At 42.0% G+C, this 22121-nt stretch overlaps 1 protein-coding gene across 7 annotated transcripts in view; it reads left to right on the forward strand.

The window, feature by feature from the left end:
* Positions 1–667: 667 nt before the first annotated feature.
* The window catches only part of TM2D1 (TM2 domain containing 1), a 44706-nt gene continuing 23252 nt past the window's right edge, over positions 668–22121 (forward strand). For 3 of the 7 annotated variants that reach the window (XR_010124387.1, XM_063654931.1, XM_063654924.1), the window contains exons 1-4: positions 686–904; positions 1378–1519; positions 2034–2093; positions 16776–16884. Coding sequence is in view for 6 of the 7 variants with exons in the window: in XM_063654931.1 (XP_063511001.1) it covers positions 686–904; positions 1378–1519; positions 2034–2093; positions 16776–16884 (530 nt within the window). In the remaining variant the exon portion in view is untranslated. Of the gene's footprint in view, positions 905–1377; positions 1520–2019; positions 2094–16775; positions 16885–22121 lie in introns of all 7 variants that reach the window. The other 4 variants (XM_063654940.1, XM_063654946.1, XM_063654948.1 and 1 more) reach the window with 4 other exon arrangements.

The following is a 22121-nucleotide window of genomic DNA, read 5'->3' on the forward strand; positions in this document are numbered from 1 at the left end:
TTTTCTCTTGTTACAGTTTCCACCCCCCAAATTATCCCCCACCTAAATTGTCACTTTTTTTTTTGAAAGGCGTAATGTCTCTCAGAGTTTTTAAGTTCTGTTCGTGGCAGCCTTCCAAAATCCTTCTCTAAAGTTACAGGAGGACATTATGTCAATTAGTAAGAGCATAGATCTGAAATCTGGCAAACATCAATTTCATTCCGACTGAGTCACTTAGTGATTAAAGTCAGTGTGTTTCAGCGTCTTTGAGCCTTGTTCCTTATCTGTAAACCCAAAACCTATCAGGGCTAACTGCGATGATGTCAGGAAAGCATGATTCCAACCTCTGGCGCCGCTGGCACTTTCAGAGGACCGAGAAGCCTCAGCTAAGGGCGCGGGAATGAGAAGCGGGTGAAGCACCTGATTGCCTAAACCACTCGTTTCCTCCCTCCAGCACTCAAAGATCAACCTTAGCTCCTTCCAAGGGTTCGTGGGGGAAAATTCGCCCCGAGGGACTGGGTACATACATATTTTAAAAGGGTCTCCCAATGTGATTCCACGGGCTCACAGGCAGAACACGCGAAGAGACAGAACTGGCCTCTATCCTTTGCGAGGTCCCTTTAAGAACCTCGCCCTGTTGCCCTTCTCCCTCCCGCTCCTGGGCGGAGGCGGAAGCGGAAGTGGTGAGAAAGTGTCGGTCTCCAAGATGGCGGCCGCCTGGCCGTCCGGTCCGTCTGCTCCGGAGGCCGTGACGGCCAGACTCGTTGGTGTCCTGTGGTTCGTCTCAGTCACTACAGGACCCTGGGGGGCTGTTGCCACTTCCGCCGGGGGCGAGGAGTCGCTTAAGTGCGAGGACCTCAAAGTGGGACAATATCCTCTGTGGGAAACACCCCCCCGTGGAGGCGAGGTAGAGTTGGGGTCGCAGGTGGGTCGCTGCCGTCAGGACTGGCTAGGGCTGTACTGAGTGAAAACGATAATCTAATCTGTGGCTTCTAATGACTGAAGGATCCCTGAAGGTGAACAGAGTTGTGGAGATGGGAGGGCCAGAGGCCACCCTCTGTGATTTCCTTATGATTTTACTAGTCATTGGCGCTTCCTCTTCTGATCCACTTTTTTTTTTCTTTTTTATCAGTGTGCTTACTTGTTCAATAAAACATGTAGATCCTTAAGTATGCCAGGCCCCGTTCTAGACTCTAGTAATACAAAGATGGATAGTCTCTTACCCTGGAAATGTTTGCCAACTCCTCCTAGGGGGAAGACAAGTTATAACGATCTAGCCGATGTGTTGCCCATTTATCGTTAACTTTATGTATATTATGCATATTACCTCATGTCATCCTCAAGCTTCATGAGATGCTAGACTGCCAGACAAATTTCTTTCTGTTTTCTTTTTTTGAGACAGGGTCTCACTCTGTCGCCCTGGCTAGAGTACAGTGGCGCGATCTCAGCACACTGCAGCCTCCGCCTCCCGGGTTCAGTCAGTTCTCCTGCCTCAGCCTCCTGAGTAGCTGGGACTACAGGCATGCGCCACCACACCAGGGTAATTTTTGTATTTTTAGTAGAGACGGGGTTTACGCCATGTTGGCCAGGCTGGTCTTGAACTCCTGGTCTCAAGCAATCCGCATCGCCCTCAGCCTGAGCCACCGCGTGGGGCCTCAGTGGATAAATTTCTGTTGCACTTTGTAACCTTGGGTGACTTATTTGAACTCTGTTTTCTCATGACTAAAAACGTGGATAATTATGGGGCAAACTTAAAGGTTTATTGTAATGTTTATGTATTATTATATTATTTGTAGAGACAGACTTCTCATTATGTTGCCCAGGCTGTTCTTCCCAAACTCCTGGGCTCCAGTGATCCTCCTGCCTCAAGTATTACTTAGCAATACTAAAAGTATATTTGTACATATGCTTATTGACTTGGACAAACTAGCAGCCTCTATTTACATGTGAATATCAACATGAGTATATAATATGAATAGTAAAGGCATGATAATGTGTTGTGTTGGAATGTAGTCCGTATTTCCTTAACTTTTTTTTTACATATATTTGTAAAGATCCAAAAATAAATGACGCTACGCAAGAACCAGTTAACTGTACAAACTACACAGCTCATGGTAAGACTTCAAGAAACATGTCTTTAAAAATAATTTTAAAAACATTATTTCATAGGTCAATGTATGATCACTAAAGGCAATTAATAAATGCATTTTTTCTGAATTATAACATTATTGTTCAGTTTCCGGAGTAACTTAAAATTGGAGAACTAGCTAGGGGTTGTCAGTATTTAATTTAAAAAGAATCTTACTTGTTCTGAAATGGTGAAATTTCACCATATAAACAATAATAGGGCTGGACATGGATGTTCTCAGATTCAGTTAGGCAAGTGTACTTATATTTTATATACTTTATTTTCCTCAAATTAATAAGCATATCATTCCCTCACATGGAAAGTCTTCCTTTTATTTTCCTTTAGCTCTCCACTTATATCATCTATGAATACTTCCCTGATAGTTCTTGGCTAGTGCCACAATACCTACAAGTCCTTTATGCTTCCCAGCAACTTCATCACTGTCGTTTGTCACTTTGATAAATAATTACTTTGATTATATTACTTTGGTTTATATTTGATGGTATTTATTTGATTTGGGGTATGTGTTTATGTGTGTGTATTTAACATTCAGTTGGCACCAAAATGATTTTTTACGTTTATGAATTTATTTATCAATAATTCTTAAGTGGATTCAACATTTTATTCCAGAGGACACCTAACTGGAGGGCAGGAGGGCAGACTTCTTTTGGGGCAGAAATTCTTTTTAGTTGTGTCATTTCCTTTGATATCTCCGTATATACAAAACAACCATCAAGGCTAGAAAAATGCTTTTTTTATTTTTATTTTTGAGACAGCTGGCTGCCGGCTTCCCAGTATGAAGTGGGATGCTTGAGTTACACTAGTATTCACAGATTTCTAGCATCTTTCATATGAATGATTGAAACAGCTATTTGAGAACTAACTCTTCTTTATGTGTAACTATTCTCTATTCTGAAAACTATGATATAAAAGACTTCGAAGTGTAAAACAGGCAAATCAAAGGATATTTATAAGTTAACTACAAAGGAAAGGATCACTTACAAAGTTCCTTTAAATGACCAGGCATGGTGGCTCACACCTGTAATCCGAGCACTTTGGGAGGCCAAGGTGGGCGGATCACGAGGTCAGGAGTTCAACACCAGCCTGGCCAACATGGTGAAACCCCGTCTCTACTAAAAGTAGAAAAATTAGCCAGGTGCAGTGATGGGCACCTGTAATCCCAGCTACTCGGGAGGCTGAGGCAGGATAATTGCTTGAACCTGGGAGGCAGAGGTTACAGTGAGCCAAGATTGCGCCATTGCACTCTGGCCTGGGTGACAGAGCAAGACTCCGTCTTTGGGGGAAAAAAGTTTCTTTAACTGTAATATATCTAAATAAAATAAATGTATACATACTAAGCAATATCTCCTCTATAAGGCGTATATTATCTTATTACTTTTCTTTCTGGGGGTCTCATTATGTCACCCAGGCTGGAGTGCAGTGGTGCCATCTCAGTTCACTGCAACCTCCGCCTCCCAGTATCAAGTGATCCTCCCACCTCAGCCTCTGGAGTAGCTGGGACTACTGGTGTGCGTCACCATGCCCAGCTAATTTATTTTATTTTATCTTTTGTATTTTTGGTAGAGACAAGGTTTTGCCATGTTGCCCAGGCTGGTCTCAAACTCCTGGGTTCAAGCAATCCGCCTGCCTGGGCCTCCCAAAAAAAGTGCTGGGTTTACAGGCATGAGCCACCAGGACTGTCTCCCTGACTTTTTTTTTTTTTTTTTTTTTTAACTGTAGAGATGAGGGTCTCCCTATATTGCCCAGCCTGGTCCTGAACTCATAGGCTCAAGCAGTTCTCTTGCTTTGGTCTCCTAAAGTGGTGGGATGACAGGCATGAGACACTGTGCCCGGCTAATTGCCTTTTTTAAAACACACAAAAGCTCATGGACTAGCTATGGTGAATCAATTCTAACTCCTGATCAGAGATGGATATCAAAATAGCTCATGAAACATGCATTTTGGTTCTAACATAGGAGAAAAATATTAAGAGTTGTGAAAAGTGTGAGTTCAGTGATCTCTCTCATTCTTCCAGCCAGAATTATTTTTCCTTTGTTTTTTTCACTGAGTATATGAAGAGCTATTGTGAAATTCTCAAACTATGTTTACTTTTCTTTTTCTTTCTTTCTTTCTTTTTCTTTTCTTTTTTTTTTTTTTTTTTGAGACAGAGTCTCGCTCTGTCACTCAGGCTGGAGTGCAGTGGTGCAATCTCAGCTCATTGCAACCTCTGCCTCCCGGGTTCAAGTGATTCTCCTGCCTCAGCCTCCCAAGTAGCTGGGATTACAGGCGTGCACCACCATGCCCAGCTAAATTTGTATTTTTAGTAGAGGCAGGGTTTCGCCGTATTGGCCAGGTTGGTCTTGAAGTCCTGACCTCAGGTGTTCCACCTGCCTCGCCCTCCCAAAGTGCTGGGATTATAGGTGTGAGCCACTGAGCCCAGCCTAATTTTCTTCTTTCTTTTTCTTTTTTTTAGACAGGATCTCACTCTGTCACCCAGGCTAGACTGCAGTGGCACCATCTTAGCTCACTGCAACCTCCACCTCCCAGGCTCAGGAGATCCTCCCACCTCAGCCTCCTGAGTAGCTGGGACTACAGGTACATGCCACTATACCTGGCTAATTTTTTTTTTTTTTTTTTTTTTTTTTTTTTGGAGCTGGAGTCTTGCTCTGTCGCCCAGGCTGGAGTGCAATGGCACGATCTCGGCTCACTGCAACCTCCGCCTCCTGGGTTCATGCCATTCTCCTGCCTTAGCCTCCCGAGTAGCTGGGACTACAGGCGCCCGCCACCATGCCTGGCTAATTTTTTATTATATTTTTAGTAGAGACAGGTTTCACCGTGTTAGCCAGGATGGTCTCGATCTCCTGACCTCGTGATCCGCCTGCCTCGGCCTCCCAAAGTGCTGGGATTACAGGCTTGAGCCACCGTGCCCGGCCTCCTGGCTAATTTTTTGTATTTTTTTGGAGGGGTGAGTAGCGGTGGGATGTACCATGTTGCCCAGGCTGGTCTGGAACTCCTGGGCTCAAGCGATCCACCTGCTTGGCTTTCCAAAATGCTGGTATTACAGACATGAGCCACCACACCTGGCTGTTCATAAACTAATGTTTGGGTAGGGATGAGCTTGAGCAGTGTTTTACAGAGGGGAGTTTGGGGCTAGTGAGTAGGAATTGGGACAAAAGGCAAAGGAAATTCATCTATGACAATAAATTGATGTGGTCTTAAAATGGTTCCTGGTTAGCTCAGTATCATTCAACAAGCGCATTTGTTTATTGAGAAAGTATTTATTGGTAATGAATAATTTAAAACTAAATTTACTTTATTAAGACAATTTATATTACAAAATATTGTTATTGATTGAGAATTTGTTCATTTATTTATATTTATTTATTAAGAAATTATTATGTGGCAGGCATCTCCTTGGTGGTATAGGTGATATACAAAAGAAGACATAATCCCTGCCCTCAAGAAGTGTTCTGTCAGCCTGGGCGAGGTAGCTCACACCTATAATCCCAGCACTTTGGGAGGCCGAGGTGTGCGGATCATGTGAGGTCAGGAGTTTGAGACCAGTCTAGCCAACATGGCGAAACCCCGTCTCTACTAAAATTCGAAAAATTAGCCGGGCGTAGTGGCACATGCCTATAGTCCCAGCTACTTGGGAGGCTGAGGCAGGAGACTTGCTTGAACCTGGGAGGCGGAGGTTGCAGTGAGCCAAGATCATGCCACTGCACTCCAGCCTGGGCGACAGAGCCAGACTCTGTCTAAAAAAAGAAAAAAAAAAAAAAGAAGTGTTCTGTCTAGGTTACATACACATATATCAGCAAGTATTTTCCATTTTTCTATCACTGAAATACAAAAAATATTTAGATTTTACCTCCAGAAAATTTTGCTGTGGTCCTTTGACAGAAGTCTTCTTTATTTTCTTAAGTTTGTATTAAAGTATAGTATGTTTACAGAAAAGTGCATGTTAAGTATAATTCAAATGAGTTCCACAAACAACACACCTGTAAATGCTTCCAGATCAAGAAACAACATTATCAACATGGCAGAAGCCCTCTTCATAGTCTTTTATAGTCACTACTCTGCCTCAGTGGGGAGAACTGACTGTTAGAAGTTATTATTCTAACTTCTGACTGTAAATTAATGTTGCAAACAGTATATTATTTTTAATCTTTTTATTTGGCGATAGTTTTAAACCTACCAAAAAGTTAGAAGAATAAGAGTAGTACAAAGCACTCCACCCTAGGTTGAGCGCGGTGGTGCATGCCTGTAATCTCAGCACTTTGGGAGGCTGAGGCGGGTGGGTCACCTGAGGTCAGGAGTCAAGACCAGCCCGACCAACATGGAGAAACCCTGTCTCTACTAAAAAAAATACAAAATTAGCTGGGCGTGCTGATGCATGCCTGTAATCCCAGCTACTTGGGAGGCTGAAGCAGGAGAATCGCTTGAACCCGGGAGGCGGAGGTTGCAGTGAGCCAAGATTGCGCCACTGCACTCTAGCCTGGGCAACAAGAGCAAAACTCTGTCTCAAAACAAACAAAAACAAAAAAACCCACAAAACTCCATCCATATACCCTTTACCCAGATTGACCAATTGTTAACATACTCTCTTTCTCTCTCTGTTTGTGTATATACTTTTTTCTGCCCCTAGAAATACTTTTGTGTTTTTCTGTAGAGATGTTCCAGGTCAGATGTGGTGGCCCATGCCTGTAATCCCAGCACTTTGGGAGGCTTAGGTGGGCAGATCACTTGAACCCAGGAGTTTTAGACCAGCCTGGGCTATGTGGTGAAACCCCATCTCTACAAAAAACTAGCCAGGCATGGTGGCGCACATGTGTAGTCCCAGCTACTTGGGAGGCTGATGTGAGAGGACTACCTGAGTCAGGAAGGTGAGGCTGCAGTGAGCCCTGATTGTGTCAGTGCACTCTAGCCTGGGCGACAGAGCAAGACCCTGTTTCCAAAAAATAAATAAAAAATAAAACAAAAAAATGAAAATAGAAATATTTTCTTAACATACAGTTCAGTTACAAACTTTAGTAAATTTAATTTATTAATACACATGCTTTAATCCATATTCTTATTTTATCAAATGACCCAAATAATGCCTTTTTAGCATTTTCTCCCAGTACAGAACCCTAAAATCAAATTTTACATTTAGTTTTCTTTAAATTGGTGCATTTCCACAACTTTCTTTGTCTTTTATGACATTGACTTACATGTTTGATGACTACAGCCTCCCTTTATTTTAATAGAATGTTCCTCATTGGGACTGTCTGATACTTCCTTATGATTAGACTTAGGATATACATTCCACGCTGTAAAGTAACATAATTGATGGAGTGTCCTTCCCAACATCTCACATCTGGGGGCACATGATAATTATCTCTTTCTCCTTGGTGATGTTGTTTATCACTCAGCTTTTTCTACTGTATAGTTAGTATTTTTTCTTTGCAACTATAAATAATCTAAAGGGATGCTCATTAAGGCCATGCAGATATCCCCGTACCACCCCCAGATTTACATCCCATTAATGATTCTGGCCTGAACTATTCTTTTTTTATAGAATGGTCAACACTTCGTTCCATAAAATGGAAAAAGTGTTCCCTGCAGCTATTCTTTATTCTGATAGTTGCAAAATGATTATTTTCCAAATCTAGCACTCTCAGAGGAGAACTCTTTTAATGCTAAAAATATGGAGATGGGGTTGGCTCTTGCCAACTTTATTTTTCTCTCTCTTTTTTTTTTTTGGAGATGGAGTCTCACTCTGTCACTCAGGCTGGAGTTCGGTCGCAGGATCTCTGCTCACTATAACCTCCACCTCCCAGGCTCAAGTGATCCTCCCACCTTAGCCTCACCATGCCCGGGTAATTTTTGCATTTTTTTGTAGAGATGGGGTTTCACCATGTTGCCCAGGCTGGTTTCTAACTCCTGAGCTCAAGCAATCCACTTGCCTCGGCCTCCCAAAGTGTTGGAATTACAGGTGTGAGCCACCACACCTGGCGTGTTTTGTTGTTGTTGTTTTTGGAGACGTGGTCTCGCTGCTTTGTGGCCCAGGCTGAAGTGCAGTGGTGCGATCACGGCTCACTGCAGCCTCCATCTTCAGGACTCAAGCGATCCTCCTGCCTCAGCCACCCAAGTAGCTGGGATTACAGACATGCGCCATCAGTCCCAGCTAAGTATTTTTTGCAGAGTTGCCCAGGCTAAATTTAGTCCTTTTTTTTATTGTTGTGAAACTTCATTTTCTGATTACATTATTTCTGGTTTAACATTTCTGTATTTGAAAAACATCACTGCTTTCTACACCAGGTGTGGTGGTGTGTGCCTGTAATCCTGGCTATTTGGTAGTCTGAGGCTGGAGGATGTCTTGAGCACAAGAGTTCGAGACTACAGTGAGCTGTGATCATGCCACTTCACTTCATCTTGGGCAACGGAGTGAAACCCTGTCTCTAAAAAGAAACCAATCAAACAAAAAAAAAACCACACTGTTGCTTTTTATAATGAATACTGTGTAGTTATTGGCTTGAATTGATATTATCTAAATCCTAGACGTTGGTCAGAACCAAACCTTTTTGCAAGAAAACTGCAAATTGAATCGTTTTCAGGCTTGTAGCATGTTGCTTAATTTTGTCTACTAGGTAACATTTACTGATAACTGGCTTCTTTTTTTTTTTTTTTTTTGAGACGGAGTCTTGCTTTTTCTCCCAGGCTGGAGTGCAGTGGCACTATCTCGGCTCACTGCAAGCTCTGCCTCCCGGGTTCACGCCATTATCCAGCCTCAGCCTCCCAAGTAGCTGGGCTAGAGGTGCCCGCCACCACGCCCAGCTAATTGTTTTTTGTTTTTTTTTTTGTATTTTTAGTGGAGAAGGGGTTTCACCGTGTTAGCCAGGATGGTCTCAATCTCCTGACCTCGTGATCCGCCGGCCTTGGCCTCCCAAAATGCTGGGATTACAGGCGTGAGCCACTGCGCCCGGCCATAACTGGCTTCTTTGATCTTGTCATACTGATTTGTTTATTCTTGCTTATTGCTGAAATCAGTGTTAGCATGGGATAATTATGATATAATGGAAAGAGTATTGATTAAGAGTAATGAGTTTTAGTCTAGGATTTAGAGAGTATTATTTGCCCTTTAGTCAACTCATTTAATTTCTTGGAACCTCAGTTTTCCTGTTTGTGAAAGGAAAAAAAAAGAAATATTGTGAATCTGCTTACTTAACAAGTTCTTCTTTCTTACAAGGATGAAACGAAATCATTATAAAGTATGTCTAAACAAATAAACTCTAGGGTTGTAGGCTTCTTCTGAATTAATTAATTTCATATCATAAAATCTTACGTTATTTTTATAGCCACTCACAATGTTATATTCATTTCTTTTTTAGTCTTCTAAGTGTTGAATTTCTCTGATTTCCTAGAGTGGGGAATCTAACTCTCTTTGTGTGTGTGTGTGTGTATGTGTGTGTGTGTGTGTGTGTATGTGTATATATATAATTATATACATATATAAAATTATATATATATATAATTTTTTGGGGGGTGTTGGCGGAGAGTAGAGAGAGGCCTTGCTCTGTCGCCCAGGCTGTAGTGCAATGGCAGGATCATAGCTCACTGCAGCCTGGATCTCCTAGGCTCAAGAGATCTTCCTGCCTCAACTTCCCGAGTAGCTAGGACTACAGGCACATGCCACCATGCCTGGCTAATTTTTTTTTTCTTTAGAGACAGAGTCTCACTATGTTGCCCAGGCTTGTCTTAAATTCCTGGGCTCGGCTGGGTGCAGTGGCTCACGCCTGTAATCCCAGCACTTTGGGAGGCCGAGGCGGGCGGATCACGAGGTCAGGAGATCGAGACCATCCTGTCTAACATGGTGAAACCCCGTCTCTACTAAAAATACAAAAAAAAAAATGAGCTGGGTATGGTGGTGGGCACCTGTAGTCCCAGCTACTCGGGAGGCTGAGGCAGGAGAATGGCGTGAACCTGGGAGGTGGAGCTTGCAGTGAGCCAAGATCGCGCCACTGCACGAACAGCCTGGGCAACAGAGCCAGACTCCGTCTCAAAAAAACAAAACAAAAAACAAACAAAAAAACCTGGGCTCTGGCCCCTGAACACTTTTTGAATACCTTTTCTAACCAAGCACCATGCTTTACACAACATATGCCTTTTCTTTTTCCTTTCTTTTCTTTTTTTTCCTTCTTTCTTTCTTTTTTTTTTTTTTGAGACAGTCTTGCTCTGTCACCCAGGCTTCAGTTCAGTGGCGCCATCTTGGCTCACTGCAACCACTGCCTCTCGGGTTCAAGCAATTCTTGTGCCTCAGCCTCACCAGTAGCTGGGATTACGGATGCAGGTCACCATGGCTGGCTAATTTGTGTATTTTTAGTAGAGACCGGGTTTTACCATGTTGGCCAGGCTGGTCTCGAATTCCTGGACTCAAGTGATCCAAAGTGCTGGGATTAGAGATGTGAGCCACTGTACCCAGCCTGTATGCTTTTTAAATGTATATAACAGGAGTATAAAAGATACGTCCCATGTCACAGATTGGAAACACGATTCAGAGAGGTTTTATTTTTCTTGAAGGAACATGCTAGTTAAGTGACAGGACTTAAATCCAAATCTGTCTAGTTCTAAAGTCCTGCTCTTTGGAGTTCTCGATCTTTTCAAATAAATCATTCTGAGTTTCTCTCATTATTTTCTCATGTCTTCTGTCTATTTATTTGGAGCAACAGTTTATCCTCTTCACTCAAGTATATAATTTTCATCCCTTGAAATAAGTAGCTCAAATGTATGTCAAAATTCTTGAATCATTGCAATGTGGTTTTCCCATCACGATGGTACCTCTTTCCGCTATGGTGTCTTTCCTGAGTAATCCTGGAGTGTTGGGCTTTTTTCTGTCTTTCATCTTTTTTTATATTGTATACAAAGCAGCTATTAAAAATGATTAAATATTGAAAACTAAAACTCTCAAAATATGGGATTTTGGACAATCAGAACTATCTAGTTGAAAATAGATACTGTTGGCTGGGCATGGTGGCTCACACCTTTGGGAGGCCGAAATAGGTGGATTGCTTGAGCCCAGGAGTTTGAGACCAGCCTGGGCAACGTGGTGAAAACCTGTCTCTACAAAAAATACAGAAATTAGCCAGGCTTGGTGGCACACACCTATAGTACCACCTACTTGGGAGACTGAGGCGGGAGGGTCTCTTAAGCCCAGGAGGTTGAGGCTGCAGTGAGCCGTAATCGTGTCATTGCACTCTAGCCTGGGTGACAACAAGACCCTGCCACAAAAATAAAGCAAAAGAAAGGGTTCTTTAGTTTTTTTTGGACAGAGTCTTGCTATGTCACCCAGGCTGGAGTGCAGTGGCCTGACCTCAGCTCACTGAAACCTCCGCTTCCCGGGTCCAAGCAATTTTCCTGCCTCAGCCTCCTGACTAGCTGGGATTACTGGCACAGGCCAGCACGCCCGGCTGATTTTTCTGTTTTTAGTAGAGATGGTGTTTCACCATGTTGGCCAGGCCTAGTCTTGAACTCCTAACCTGGTGATCCACCCACCTCGGCCTCCCAAAGTGCTGGGATTACAGGTGTGAGCCACTGTGCCTATCCAGGGCTCTTTAGTTTTTAATATTTTTTACCAGGCATTTTCAACTCACCTAGAAATATTTGGTTTTTAAAAGTTTTGTGCAGAAACCTGTCATCTCAAAAAAACAGTGCATTTCTATTATGCAAGGTATATTGGAAAATATCCCCAGCTGGTATCATAAGTGTCTTGTATTGCAATTGTCTCTTTAAGACCTGATTTTAGATAATCTGCAGGAAGATCTCACAAGGCTGTATGACAAGAAGGTGACAGCTTCAGACTAAGCAAGTGCAAGGTAATAAATACTTGTAGAGAAAAATGATCTACAATCTAATAATACTGTGCTTTCTGGCACACTTAATCTACTTACTGGCTTGAGGATATGAAAAGATTTAAAGCTGCTTTTTGAGAAAAAAAAACCTGTGTTTATAGATATTCCTGCAGACCCCTCCTTTTTTTTTTTTTTTTTTTTTTTTGAGATGGGGGGGTCTTGTCCTCTTACCCAGGCTGGAGTGTAGTGGCATGATTGTGGCTAACTGCAATCTCCGTCTCCCAGGCTCAAGCAATTCTCCTGCCTCAGCCTCCTGAGTAGCTGGGACCACGGGCACATGTCACCACGCCTGGCTAATTTTTTGTATTTTTGGTAGAGATGGGTTTCACCATGTTGGGCAGCCTGGTCTTGAACTCCTGGCTGCAAGTAATTCGCCTGCCTCGGCCTCCCAAAGTGCTGGGATTACAGGCATGAGCCACTGCACCCAGCCTAGATTCTCAGCTTTTTTTTTTTTTTTGAGGTGGAGTGTCATTCTGTCTCCCTGGCTGGAGTGCAGTGGCGCAGTCTCAGCTCACTACAACCTCTGCCTCCTGGGTTCAAGCGATCCTCCTGCCTCATCCTCCCAAGTAGCTGGGATTTCAGGTGTGTGCCACCACACCCCACTGATTTTTGTGTTTTTAGTAGAGACAGGGTCTCACCATGTTGGTCAGGTGACCTGACCTCAAGTGATCCGCCTGCCTTGGCCTCCCAGAGTGCTGGGATTACAGGCGTGAGCCACTGTGCCCAGCCAATTCTCAGCTTTTAAGTGTGCACTCTTTCCTAAAATTGATGCAAAATTGTGGAATTTTAGAGAGTAGTTCTTTCATATCTGTTCTCCAGTGGATCATGATGGCTGTCAAATTGCTGTGGTGTTTAGAGTCCACTTTGAAGAGTGCTATAACATTTTAATTTTCATGATAGTATTAAATATACCGGAGGCTGGGTACGGTGGCTCACACCTGTAATCCCAGCACTTTGGGAGACTGAGGCCGGTGAATTACTTGAGGCCAGGAGTTCGAGACTAGCCTAGCCAACATGGTGAAACCCCATCTCTACTAAAAATGCAAAAATTAGTTGGGCACGGTAGCAGGTGCCTATAATCCCAGCTACTGGAGAGGCTGAGACATGAGAATTGCTTGAACCCAGGAGACGGAGGTTACAGTGAGCTGAGATTGCACCAGGGCACTCCAGCCTGTGCAATAGAGTGAGACTCGGTTTCAATAAATAAATAAACAAACTGGAAATGACATTTTTTCCAGCCATTTAAATTCATGATGAAAAATTTTAGATGTCTGTTTAAATGTGTGATGGCATATATAGTTTATAAAAATTTAATTTATAGCAGGTATATGTGCAGAATTTTTTTGAAGATGACTAATCTATAGCAGGGTTTCTCAATCTCACTGCTATTGATTTTTTGGACTGGGTAATTCATTGTTGTGGGGAGGCTATCTTGTGCACTGTAGGATGTTTATGAGTATCCCTGGTCTCTACTCACTATATGCCCCTAGCAGCTCCCCAGTGACAACCAAAAATGTTTCCAGACCTTGCCAAATGTCCTCTGGGGAGCAAAAATGCCCCCAGTTAAGAATTATTGATTTTACTGATTTAGGGCTAGTTATATCATGGTGGCTAACACCTGTAATCCCAGTACTTTGAGTGGCTGAGGCAGGAGGATCTCCTGAGGCCAGGAGTTCCAGCCTGGCCAACATCAAAACCTCATCTCTTAAAAAAAAAAAGAATTAGTGATATAAAACCATGTTGATCTCCTTTCAGTGACATAGAATTTATATCAACATTTCACACTTTTGCTAACCTCAACTTTGAGTTGTCTACTATATAACTAATCAAAAGCATGATCTAAGATGGAAGATTTTCAAGAGATATAATCGAAGGGATGTGACATTAATTCATTCACAAAAGTCAATAAATTTTATCCCTGTGCCAAGGCAGGTAGCCAAATAGCTACATACCAAGTTAAGTTCTGCCACATCTCTTTGTTTTTTTTTTTTTTTTTTTTTTTTCAGATGGTCTCACTCTGTTGCCCAGGCTGGAGTGCAGTGGCATGATCACAGCTCACTGCAGCCTTGACCTCCCAGTCCCGCCTCAGCCTCCTGACGACAGGCAAGCACCACCATGCCTGACCAATTATTTTATTTTATTTTTTGTAGAGATGGGGATCTCTCCATGTTGTCCAGGCTGGTCTCAGACTACTGGGCTCAAGCAGTCCTCCCACCTCTGTATCCCAAAGTGCTGGGATTACAGGCGTGAGCCACTGCTCTGTCCACATCTCTTTGTATATTTTTTTTTTCTTTTTTTGAGGTAGAGTTTTACTCTTTCATCCAGGCTAGAATGCAATGGTGCGACCTTGGCTCACTGCAACCTCCGCCTTACAGTTTCAAGCAATTCTTTTGCCTCAGCCTCCTGAGTAGCTGGGATTACAGGTGCCTGCCACCACGCCTGGCTGATTTTTGTGTTTTTAGTAGAGACGGGGTTTCACCATGTTGGCCAGGCTGGTCTCTAACTCCTGACCTCGTGATCTGCCCGCCTCAGTCTCCGAAAGTGCTGGTATTAGAGGGGTGAACCACCGCACTAGGCCCTATAAATATTAACATTATGTCCTTCCTTATATCTGGAGTCAGTGTAGGAAATGGCTATGTGGAAAACCTCTATTGTTTTGTGAAAGTTCTGTTATATTCTGTGTTTCTTGTATTGGGAACCAGGCCAAATTCCTGCAATAGTTTAAAGGTGAATTGGTATGCTTTCTTTGAGTTACATCACCACAGTTGTGTAAAACCTTTTGCCTTAACTACCAGGAATCTCTGAGCCAAATTTGTGACTTAATTATAGTGTCTTCCCTTAGCCTGGTTTCCTACTATCCTACTATGATTATTTCCTTACTCTCCCTCTCCCCTTCGTTTTTTTTTTTTTTTTTTTTGACACAGAATGTCACTCTGTCACCCAGGCTGGAGTACAGTGGCGCTATCTCGGCTCACTGCAACCTCCATCTCCCAGGTTCAAGTGATTTTCCTGCCCCAGCCTCTCATGTAGCTGGGATTACAGGTGCCCGCCACCATGCCTGGCTAATTTTTTGTATTTTTAGTAGAGATGGGTTTTCGCCATGTTGCCCAGGCTGGTCTCGCACTCCAAACCTCAAGTGATCCATCCGCCTTGGCCTCTCAAAGTGCTGGGATCACAGGCTCGAGCCATTGAGCCACTGCGCCCGACCGCCCTTTGTTTTATTAAAATGGTTCTCAGTTTTATTGAGTCTGTGTGTTTTATTATAAACACCACCTTGTTTTAGAAATTTCCATGCATTAAATAAATACAATTTATGGGGTAATGTAGTTAGAACTATCAGTAACCTGACAAATAGGTGTAGAAGTCATAATAGGGTTTTTTTTTTTTTTAACCATCATTTTCTCAGTGTACTATTCTTGCTTAAAAGAGGACAATGATTTGTTGGAAATCTTAGGATAATTATAAACGATAGAAAATACTACCTTTCTTTCCTAATCAAATTCTAGGTTCTCTGTGTTTTTACTTTATTATACACAGTTTTATTGAAAAAAAATCTGTAATTCTTGATGCTAAACATAGAGGTAAGCTTTTTCTGAAACTAATCTAAAAGTATTAGTACTTTTCAGTTTAAAATGTTGATTTATTGAATACCTGCAATATACTGTGCCTTCTGCCAGGTACTTTTATATATTCTTACAATGGTGCTATGAGGTGGGTAGTCGTATATATGTGTGTGTGTGGGTGTATGTGTGTGTATGTGTGTGTGTGTGTGTGTGTGTATATATATATATATTTTTTTTTTTTGGGACAGGGTCTTTCTCTGTCACCCAGGCTGGAGGGCAGTGGCACAATCTTGGCTCCCTACTATGTCTGCCTCTCAGGCCCAAGTGATCCTCTCACCTCAGCCTCCCAAGTGTCTGGGACCACAGGCACAAGCCACCACGCCTGGCAAATTTTTGTAGTTTTTTGTAGAGATGGGTGTCGCCATGTTGCCCATGCTGGTCTTGAATCTGCCCACCTCAGCCTCCCAAAGTGCTGGGATTATAGGCATGAGCCACTGCACTTGGCCCTTTGGTACTATTTTTACCTACAAAGAATTGAAGGTTCTGAAAGGAGCAATGTCCAAATAAGTTGTTCTCATTCCAAAGGCCTTGGTCTTTACACTATGAGGTTATAAAGCTGTTAAGGCAGTGCTTGTCTGGTCTGTAAGTGTTACTTCCTCTTATTATGTCATCTGGGTTATGAGGAAGGATCAAGATTGCTTAAATTCTGAAATAATCTATATCAAACCCCAGAGGGAATCAAGAAACAAATACATTTAGAATCAATGAAAATAATTTATGGCAACAATTAGTTGATATATGCTAAAAATACAAACTCAGATTATGAGTTATAATTTAATAGGTAGATTGCCCAACGTATTACCAACAAAAATTTGAGAGGTATTCTTAATTCTGGAGATGAAGTAAAGGGCAGTAATATTGTGCAATTCTTCCCTTGGTACCTTTATCAGAGGCAGGAGATTGAATTATAGATTGGCCATGCATCTAATCCAGTGTGGCAACTCTTATATTTTTGTGTTAACGGACTACTATACAATTTTATATTTATCTTGCATGTAAGTACATACGTAATGTCACTTTTCCCACCTAAAATTAAAGGCTTGTGTCATGTTATATTGGGAGGTAGTTTGTTATAACATATTTGCTAGTCTTAGAACAATTACATACTGTTTCTCCAGAAAAAAAAAATAACAGTTTCTTGACTTTTTCTGCCTTCAGTTTCCTGTTTTCCAGCACCCAACATAACTTGTAAGGATTCCAGTGGCAATGAAACACATTTTACTGGGAACGAAGTTGGTTTTTTCAAGCCCATATCTTGCCGAAATGTGTAAGTACGTTACTGAAACTTAAATTTTCAGATTACTTGCCTATATTATATCTTGATTGCATGAAGAGATGAGATAATTTATGGGGACTGTCCTGAAAATGTATCTTTTATCTTTTTGCTTGTGTCAGAAAACCTTTATTTTAAGTATTTGTTTTTTGGTTTTTGAGGTGAGATCTTGCTTAGTCACCCAGGCTGGAGTGCAGTGGCATGATCACAGCTCACTTCAACCTCCCAGGCTCAAGCAATCCTCCCACCTCAGTCCCGTAAGTAGCTGGAGTACAGGTTTGTGCCACCATGCCTGGCTAATTTTTAATTATTTTGTAGAGATGAGGTCTTCCTATGTTTCCCAGGGCTGGTCTCGAACTCCTGGCCTGACATGATTCTCCCGCCTTGGCCTCTCAAAGTGCTGGGATTTACAGGCATGAGCCACCACACCCAGCCAAGTGTGTATTTTTTTTATAAATGCAATTCACCAATCAAGTAGAGCTGAGTAGTCCAGTATGTGGGACAAATAAAGACTATAAATGGCCTCGTGCCATGTTAATTCAGGTCAGTTAGTTTATGCCACTAATTGAGTTATGAAAAAATTGTCTTCAAAATGTGGGAGATTTCTAGAGTACAAGTAGCAATTGTGTACCTATTGTATCAGAAAAATGCTAATTAATTTTTTGCACATAAAGGGCATTTTAAACTTGGTTTTATTCTTTGTAATAAATATGGATGATGAATGGTAATGTTAAACAGAATTCAAAAGTTATCAGTTTGGCTAGCTGGACACAGTAATATACGCCTATAGTCCTAGCTACCCAGGAGGCTGAGGCCAGAGGAGCCCAGAAGTTCACGTTTAGCCTGGGCAGCATAGTGAGACACTGTCTTTTATAAAAACAACAGCAAAAATGATCAGTTTGGGATAGTAAGACAAATGGCTTTCTTTTGTTAGGAATTTCTCTATTTAAAGGACTTTAGGCCTAGTGTGGTGGCTTACACTTATAATCTCAGCACTTTGGGAGGCCAATTGCAGGAGAATCACTTGAGGCCAGGAGTTGGGGACCAACCTGGGCAAAGTAGGGAGACCCTGTCTCTACAAAAAATACAAAAATTAGCCCAGTGAGGTGGTGCTTGCCTGTGGTCCTAGCCACTGGGAGGCTGGAGTGGGAGAATTACTTGGGCCCAGGAGTTTGAGGTTGTAGTGAGCTATGATCACAGTAACAGAGTGAGATCCTGTCTCTAAAAAACTTAAAATTAAACATTTTTTAAAAAGGACTTTTAAGTTTGATTTCTCTTTCTGCTAAAGCTTATTATTCATTCTTATATTCCTGCTTTGTACTAAAAACATGATTTAGTGTTATCTATTTTTAATTGTTGGCATTATATTTTCAGCCTAAAACTATATATTGTTACATTCTATTTGATGGCACTTAGTTTTGGTTGTTTCAAGAAATAAGCCACTGTACAGATGCATTGAACCTTAAAAAGGAAAAAGAAGAAAAATGAAATAAACCACCATTAGACTATTGCTACAAGTTGTTGGAATTCTTAGCAAGAACTCTTAGCATTCTTTCTTTCCTTTTGGCCCTACCTCATTGAGTTAATGAGGGGCTTTTGATTCTATCTTGCTGTATAATCCTAAGCCTACCACTGATCTTCTTGGGTTCCAAGATTTTGCATTAGTCAAGTAAAAATTATTAAAAAGGAATAGTTTGCAATGTACTTAGATACGGTTTCATTTTTTTTCCATTACAGAGGTAAGTTTAAAAAATAGGATTTAGTTAATACCTAAATTTATAGATATTTCTACCTTAAACATTCTAAACAACTAGTATATTAAATGCTGGTCCAAGATATAGGTTATAGTAAGAAAATCATCTGTTGAGAACAGCTAACCACTCAGGCTTTTAAGTCTCTCTGAACTCATAACACAGTCTTGGTTGTTATCTACGTGCTCAGAAAAAGGAACTATTTAAAGGATTTCCAAGATAGTGTTTTCATAAGCATTCTCTGTGCCTCTACCTCCAGTGAAAAGTCTTTTTCCAAGTGTGTGTTAAAAGACCTTACCATTATAGGTTTATATTATAAACCTATAATATAATAGGTTTATATTATCTGTAATGCTAACACCAGAATGGTCTGTTACTTAATTTCCAAGTTAATGCTGATTTTTCTTTCAGTGTCTCAAAATGGATTAGGCTGCATACAACTGAGCTACACTAATCATACTCTTAAGCATTTTTTATTTTATATTTTTTGAGACAGAGTCTTCCTCTGTAGCCCAGGCTGGAGTGCAGCGTCACAATCATGTCTCATTGCAGCCTCAACCTTCCAGATTCAAGCCATCCTCTCATCTCAGCCTCCCAAGTAGCTGGGACTACAGGTGCATGCCCCAAAGCTTGGCTAATTTTTCTATTTTTAGTAGAGATGGGGTTTCACCATGTTGCCCAGGCTGGTCTCGAACTTCTGGGCTCAAGCGATCAGCCCGCCTCGGGCTTTCAAGGTGCTGGGATCACAGGCATGAGCCACTGTGCCTGGCCCTTATAAGATATTGATATCAATTATGATAAGAAATATAACCATCAGGGAAACCAGATATTCCAAGGCTACTGGCCAGCTTATTCCCTTCTTACAATAAAGTTTACTATTTCTTTCTTTCTTTTTTTTTTTTTTTTTAAGAAGAGTTTTGTCCTTGTTTCCCAGGCTGCAGCGCAATGGTGTGATCTTGGCTCACCGCACCCTCCGCCTCCCGGGTTCAAGCGATCTCTAGCCTCAGCCTCCCAAGTAGCTGGGATTACAGGCATGTGCCACCATGCCTGGCTAATTTTGTATTTTTAGTAGAGACGGGGTTTCTCCATGTTTGTCAGGCTGGTCTCGAACTCCTGACCTCAGGTGATCCACCCTCTTCGGCCTCCCAAAGTGCTGGGATTACAGGTGTGAGCCACCGCTCCTGGTCTAAGTTAACAATTTCAAGACAGAATTTGTAGCTCGGCGTGGTGGCTCACATCTGTAATCCCAGCACTTTGGGAGGCCAAGGCAGGCGGATTGCTTGAGTTCAGGAGTTTGAGACCAGCTGGGCAACATGGCGAAACCCCATCTCTACCAAAAAATACAAAAGTTAGCTGGTGGTGCATGTCTGTAGTCCCAGCTACTCGAGAGGCTGAGGTGGGATGATGGTTTGAGCCTGAGAGGCAGAGGTTGCAGTGAGTCGAAATCATGGCTACTGCACTACAGCATTGGTGACAGAACCAGATCCAGTCTCAAACAAATAAAAGAAAAAGAATGAGCATTGCTCAACAGAACAATGGGAGTTAGACTGATGGGTAATTTTGATGGTAAGAGTGGCAAAGCTAAGATAACCTGATAAATAATTTTGCTTTATCAAGATATTAGGTATGTGCCTACCAAAAGTCCAGCTGCTGTGCAGCTACTGAATAAAGACTCAGCGATACATTCTTACTCATTAGGTGTCCCTTTTCCAGTTTCATATTTTCTTTGTACTCCTGTTAGCATATTGTTTTTCAAACTATATATAATAGTTTAATACTTGATTAAAATTTCATCTTAGTGTTGCAAATATTCTATAACGTATTCTCCAGAAACTGAAGTCTGGTAACCATGTCTGATTGATGACCAAGCCACCCACCTATTTACACTGGCCATCTATGTTAGTATTACGTCATGGCTTCATTTGGGTTAACTTGGAGGTCTGGGTGGTGGTGGTGAGGCCATAGTTGTTCCATGTAGTCATGAATGGGCCTTGCTCCTTTCGTCTTGTGGCTTTGCTTTCTGTAGTCCTTAGAGTCCTTTCCACTAAGCCAGCAGATGGGAAAGAGGAGAGGGAAACCTTTGTAGGAATATTTTATGGGCCAGACTTGGAAATAGTGTACACTTCCATCTTCCTTCCACTGGCCAAAACTCAGTATGGCTGCACTTAACTGCAAGGTGAACTAGGAAATGTAGGTTAGCTGTATATTCATAAGAAAAAGAGAAATGAGCCAGGTGTGGTGGCTCACTCCTATAATCCCAGCACTTTGGGAGGCTGAGGCGGGCAGATCGCTTGAGGTCAGGAGTTCAAGACCAGCCTGGCCAATATGGTAAAACCGCATTTCTACTAAAAATATAAAAATTAGCTGGGCATGGTGGTGCGTGCTTGTAATCCCAGCTACTCAGGAGCTGAGGCATGAGAATCGCTTGAACCTGGAAGGTGGAGGTTTCAGTGAGCCGAGATCAAGATTGTGCCACTGCACTCCAGCCTGGGCAACAGAGAAAGAGAAATGGCTTGGTGAATAACTAATCTCTGCTATTCTACCAGTTTTCAGATTATTCTTTAGGGTGATTTACTTACATAGATAATTGCTTTTCTAATTTCATTTCCCTTCCCAGCCAAACTTTTTGAAATTTGTTCTGATAATACTTATCTGTTACAAGATTTTCTGTCTAATGCAGTATGGCTTTTGGCCATGCTGATATTCACCAGCAGTCTTTGTCAATATATCAAAGGAATGTTTACAGTTCATATCTTAATCTTTCTACAGCATTTGGCTATTCCCTTCTTTCTCTCTCCCTTTTTAATATAGAGACAGGGTGTCACTATGTTGACCAGGCTTTTCTGTCTCAAATTCATGGCCTCAAGTGATCCTCCCACCTCAGCCTCCTAAAGTGCTTAGATTACAGGTGAGAGCCACTGTGCCCAGCCTGGCTGTTTCCTTTCTCAAAATACTTTCTTGGCTTTCTTAAAATACTTTATTGGCTAGGCCCAGTGGCTCAGCCTGTAATCCCAACACTTTGGGAGACTGAGATGGGTGGGTCACCTGAGGCCAGGAGTTTGAGACTAGCCTGGCCAACAAGGTGAAACCCTGTCTCTACTAAAAATACAAACATTAGCCAGGAGTGGTGGTGGGCACCTGTAATCCTAGCTATGTGGGAGGCTGAGGCAGGAGAATCACTTGAACCCAGGAGGTGGAGGTTGCAGTGAGCCGACATTGTGCCATTGCGCTCCAGCCTGGGTGACAAGATTGAAACTAAATCTCAAAAAAACAAAACAAAAAACCAAAAAAACTTTCTTTTTTTGGCTTATAGTGTGAAACACTCTTCTGTGTCCCTTCATTCCTATTTCTTTGCTTCTTCCTTAAGTCTTGATATGCTTGGTCCTTTTTCCTTTTTTCATTCATCCATCCCTTTGGCTTCTCTCATCATCTTTGTATATACATGTGCCATATAAAAAGTTGGTGATACGTTTTATATTC

Source organism: Pongo pygmaeus, chromosome 1 (assembly GCF_028885625.2).
Source record: "Pongo pygmaeus isolate AG05252 chromosome 1, NHGRI_mPonPyg2-v2.0_pri, whole genome shotgun sequence".
Lineage (NCBI taxonomy): Eukaryota > Metazoa > Chordata > Mammalia > Primates > Hominidae > Pongo > Pongo pygmaeus.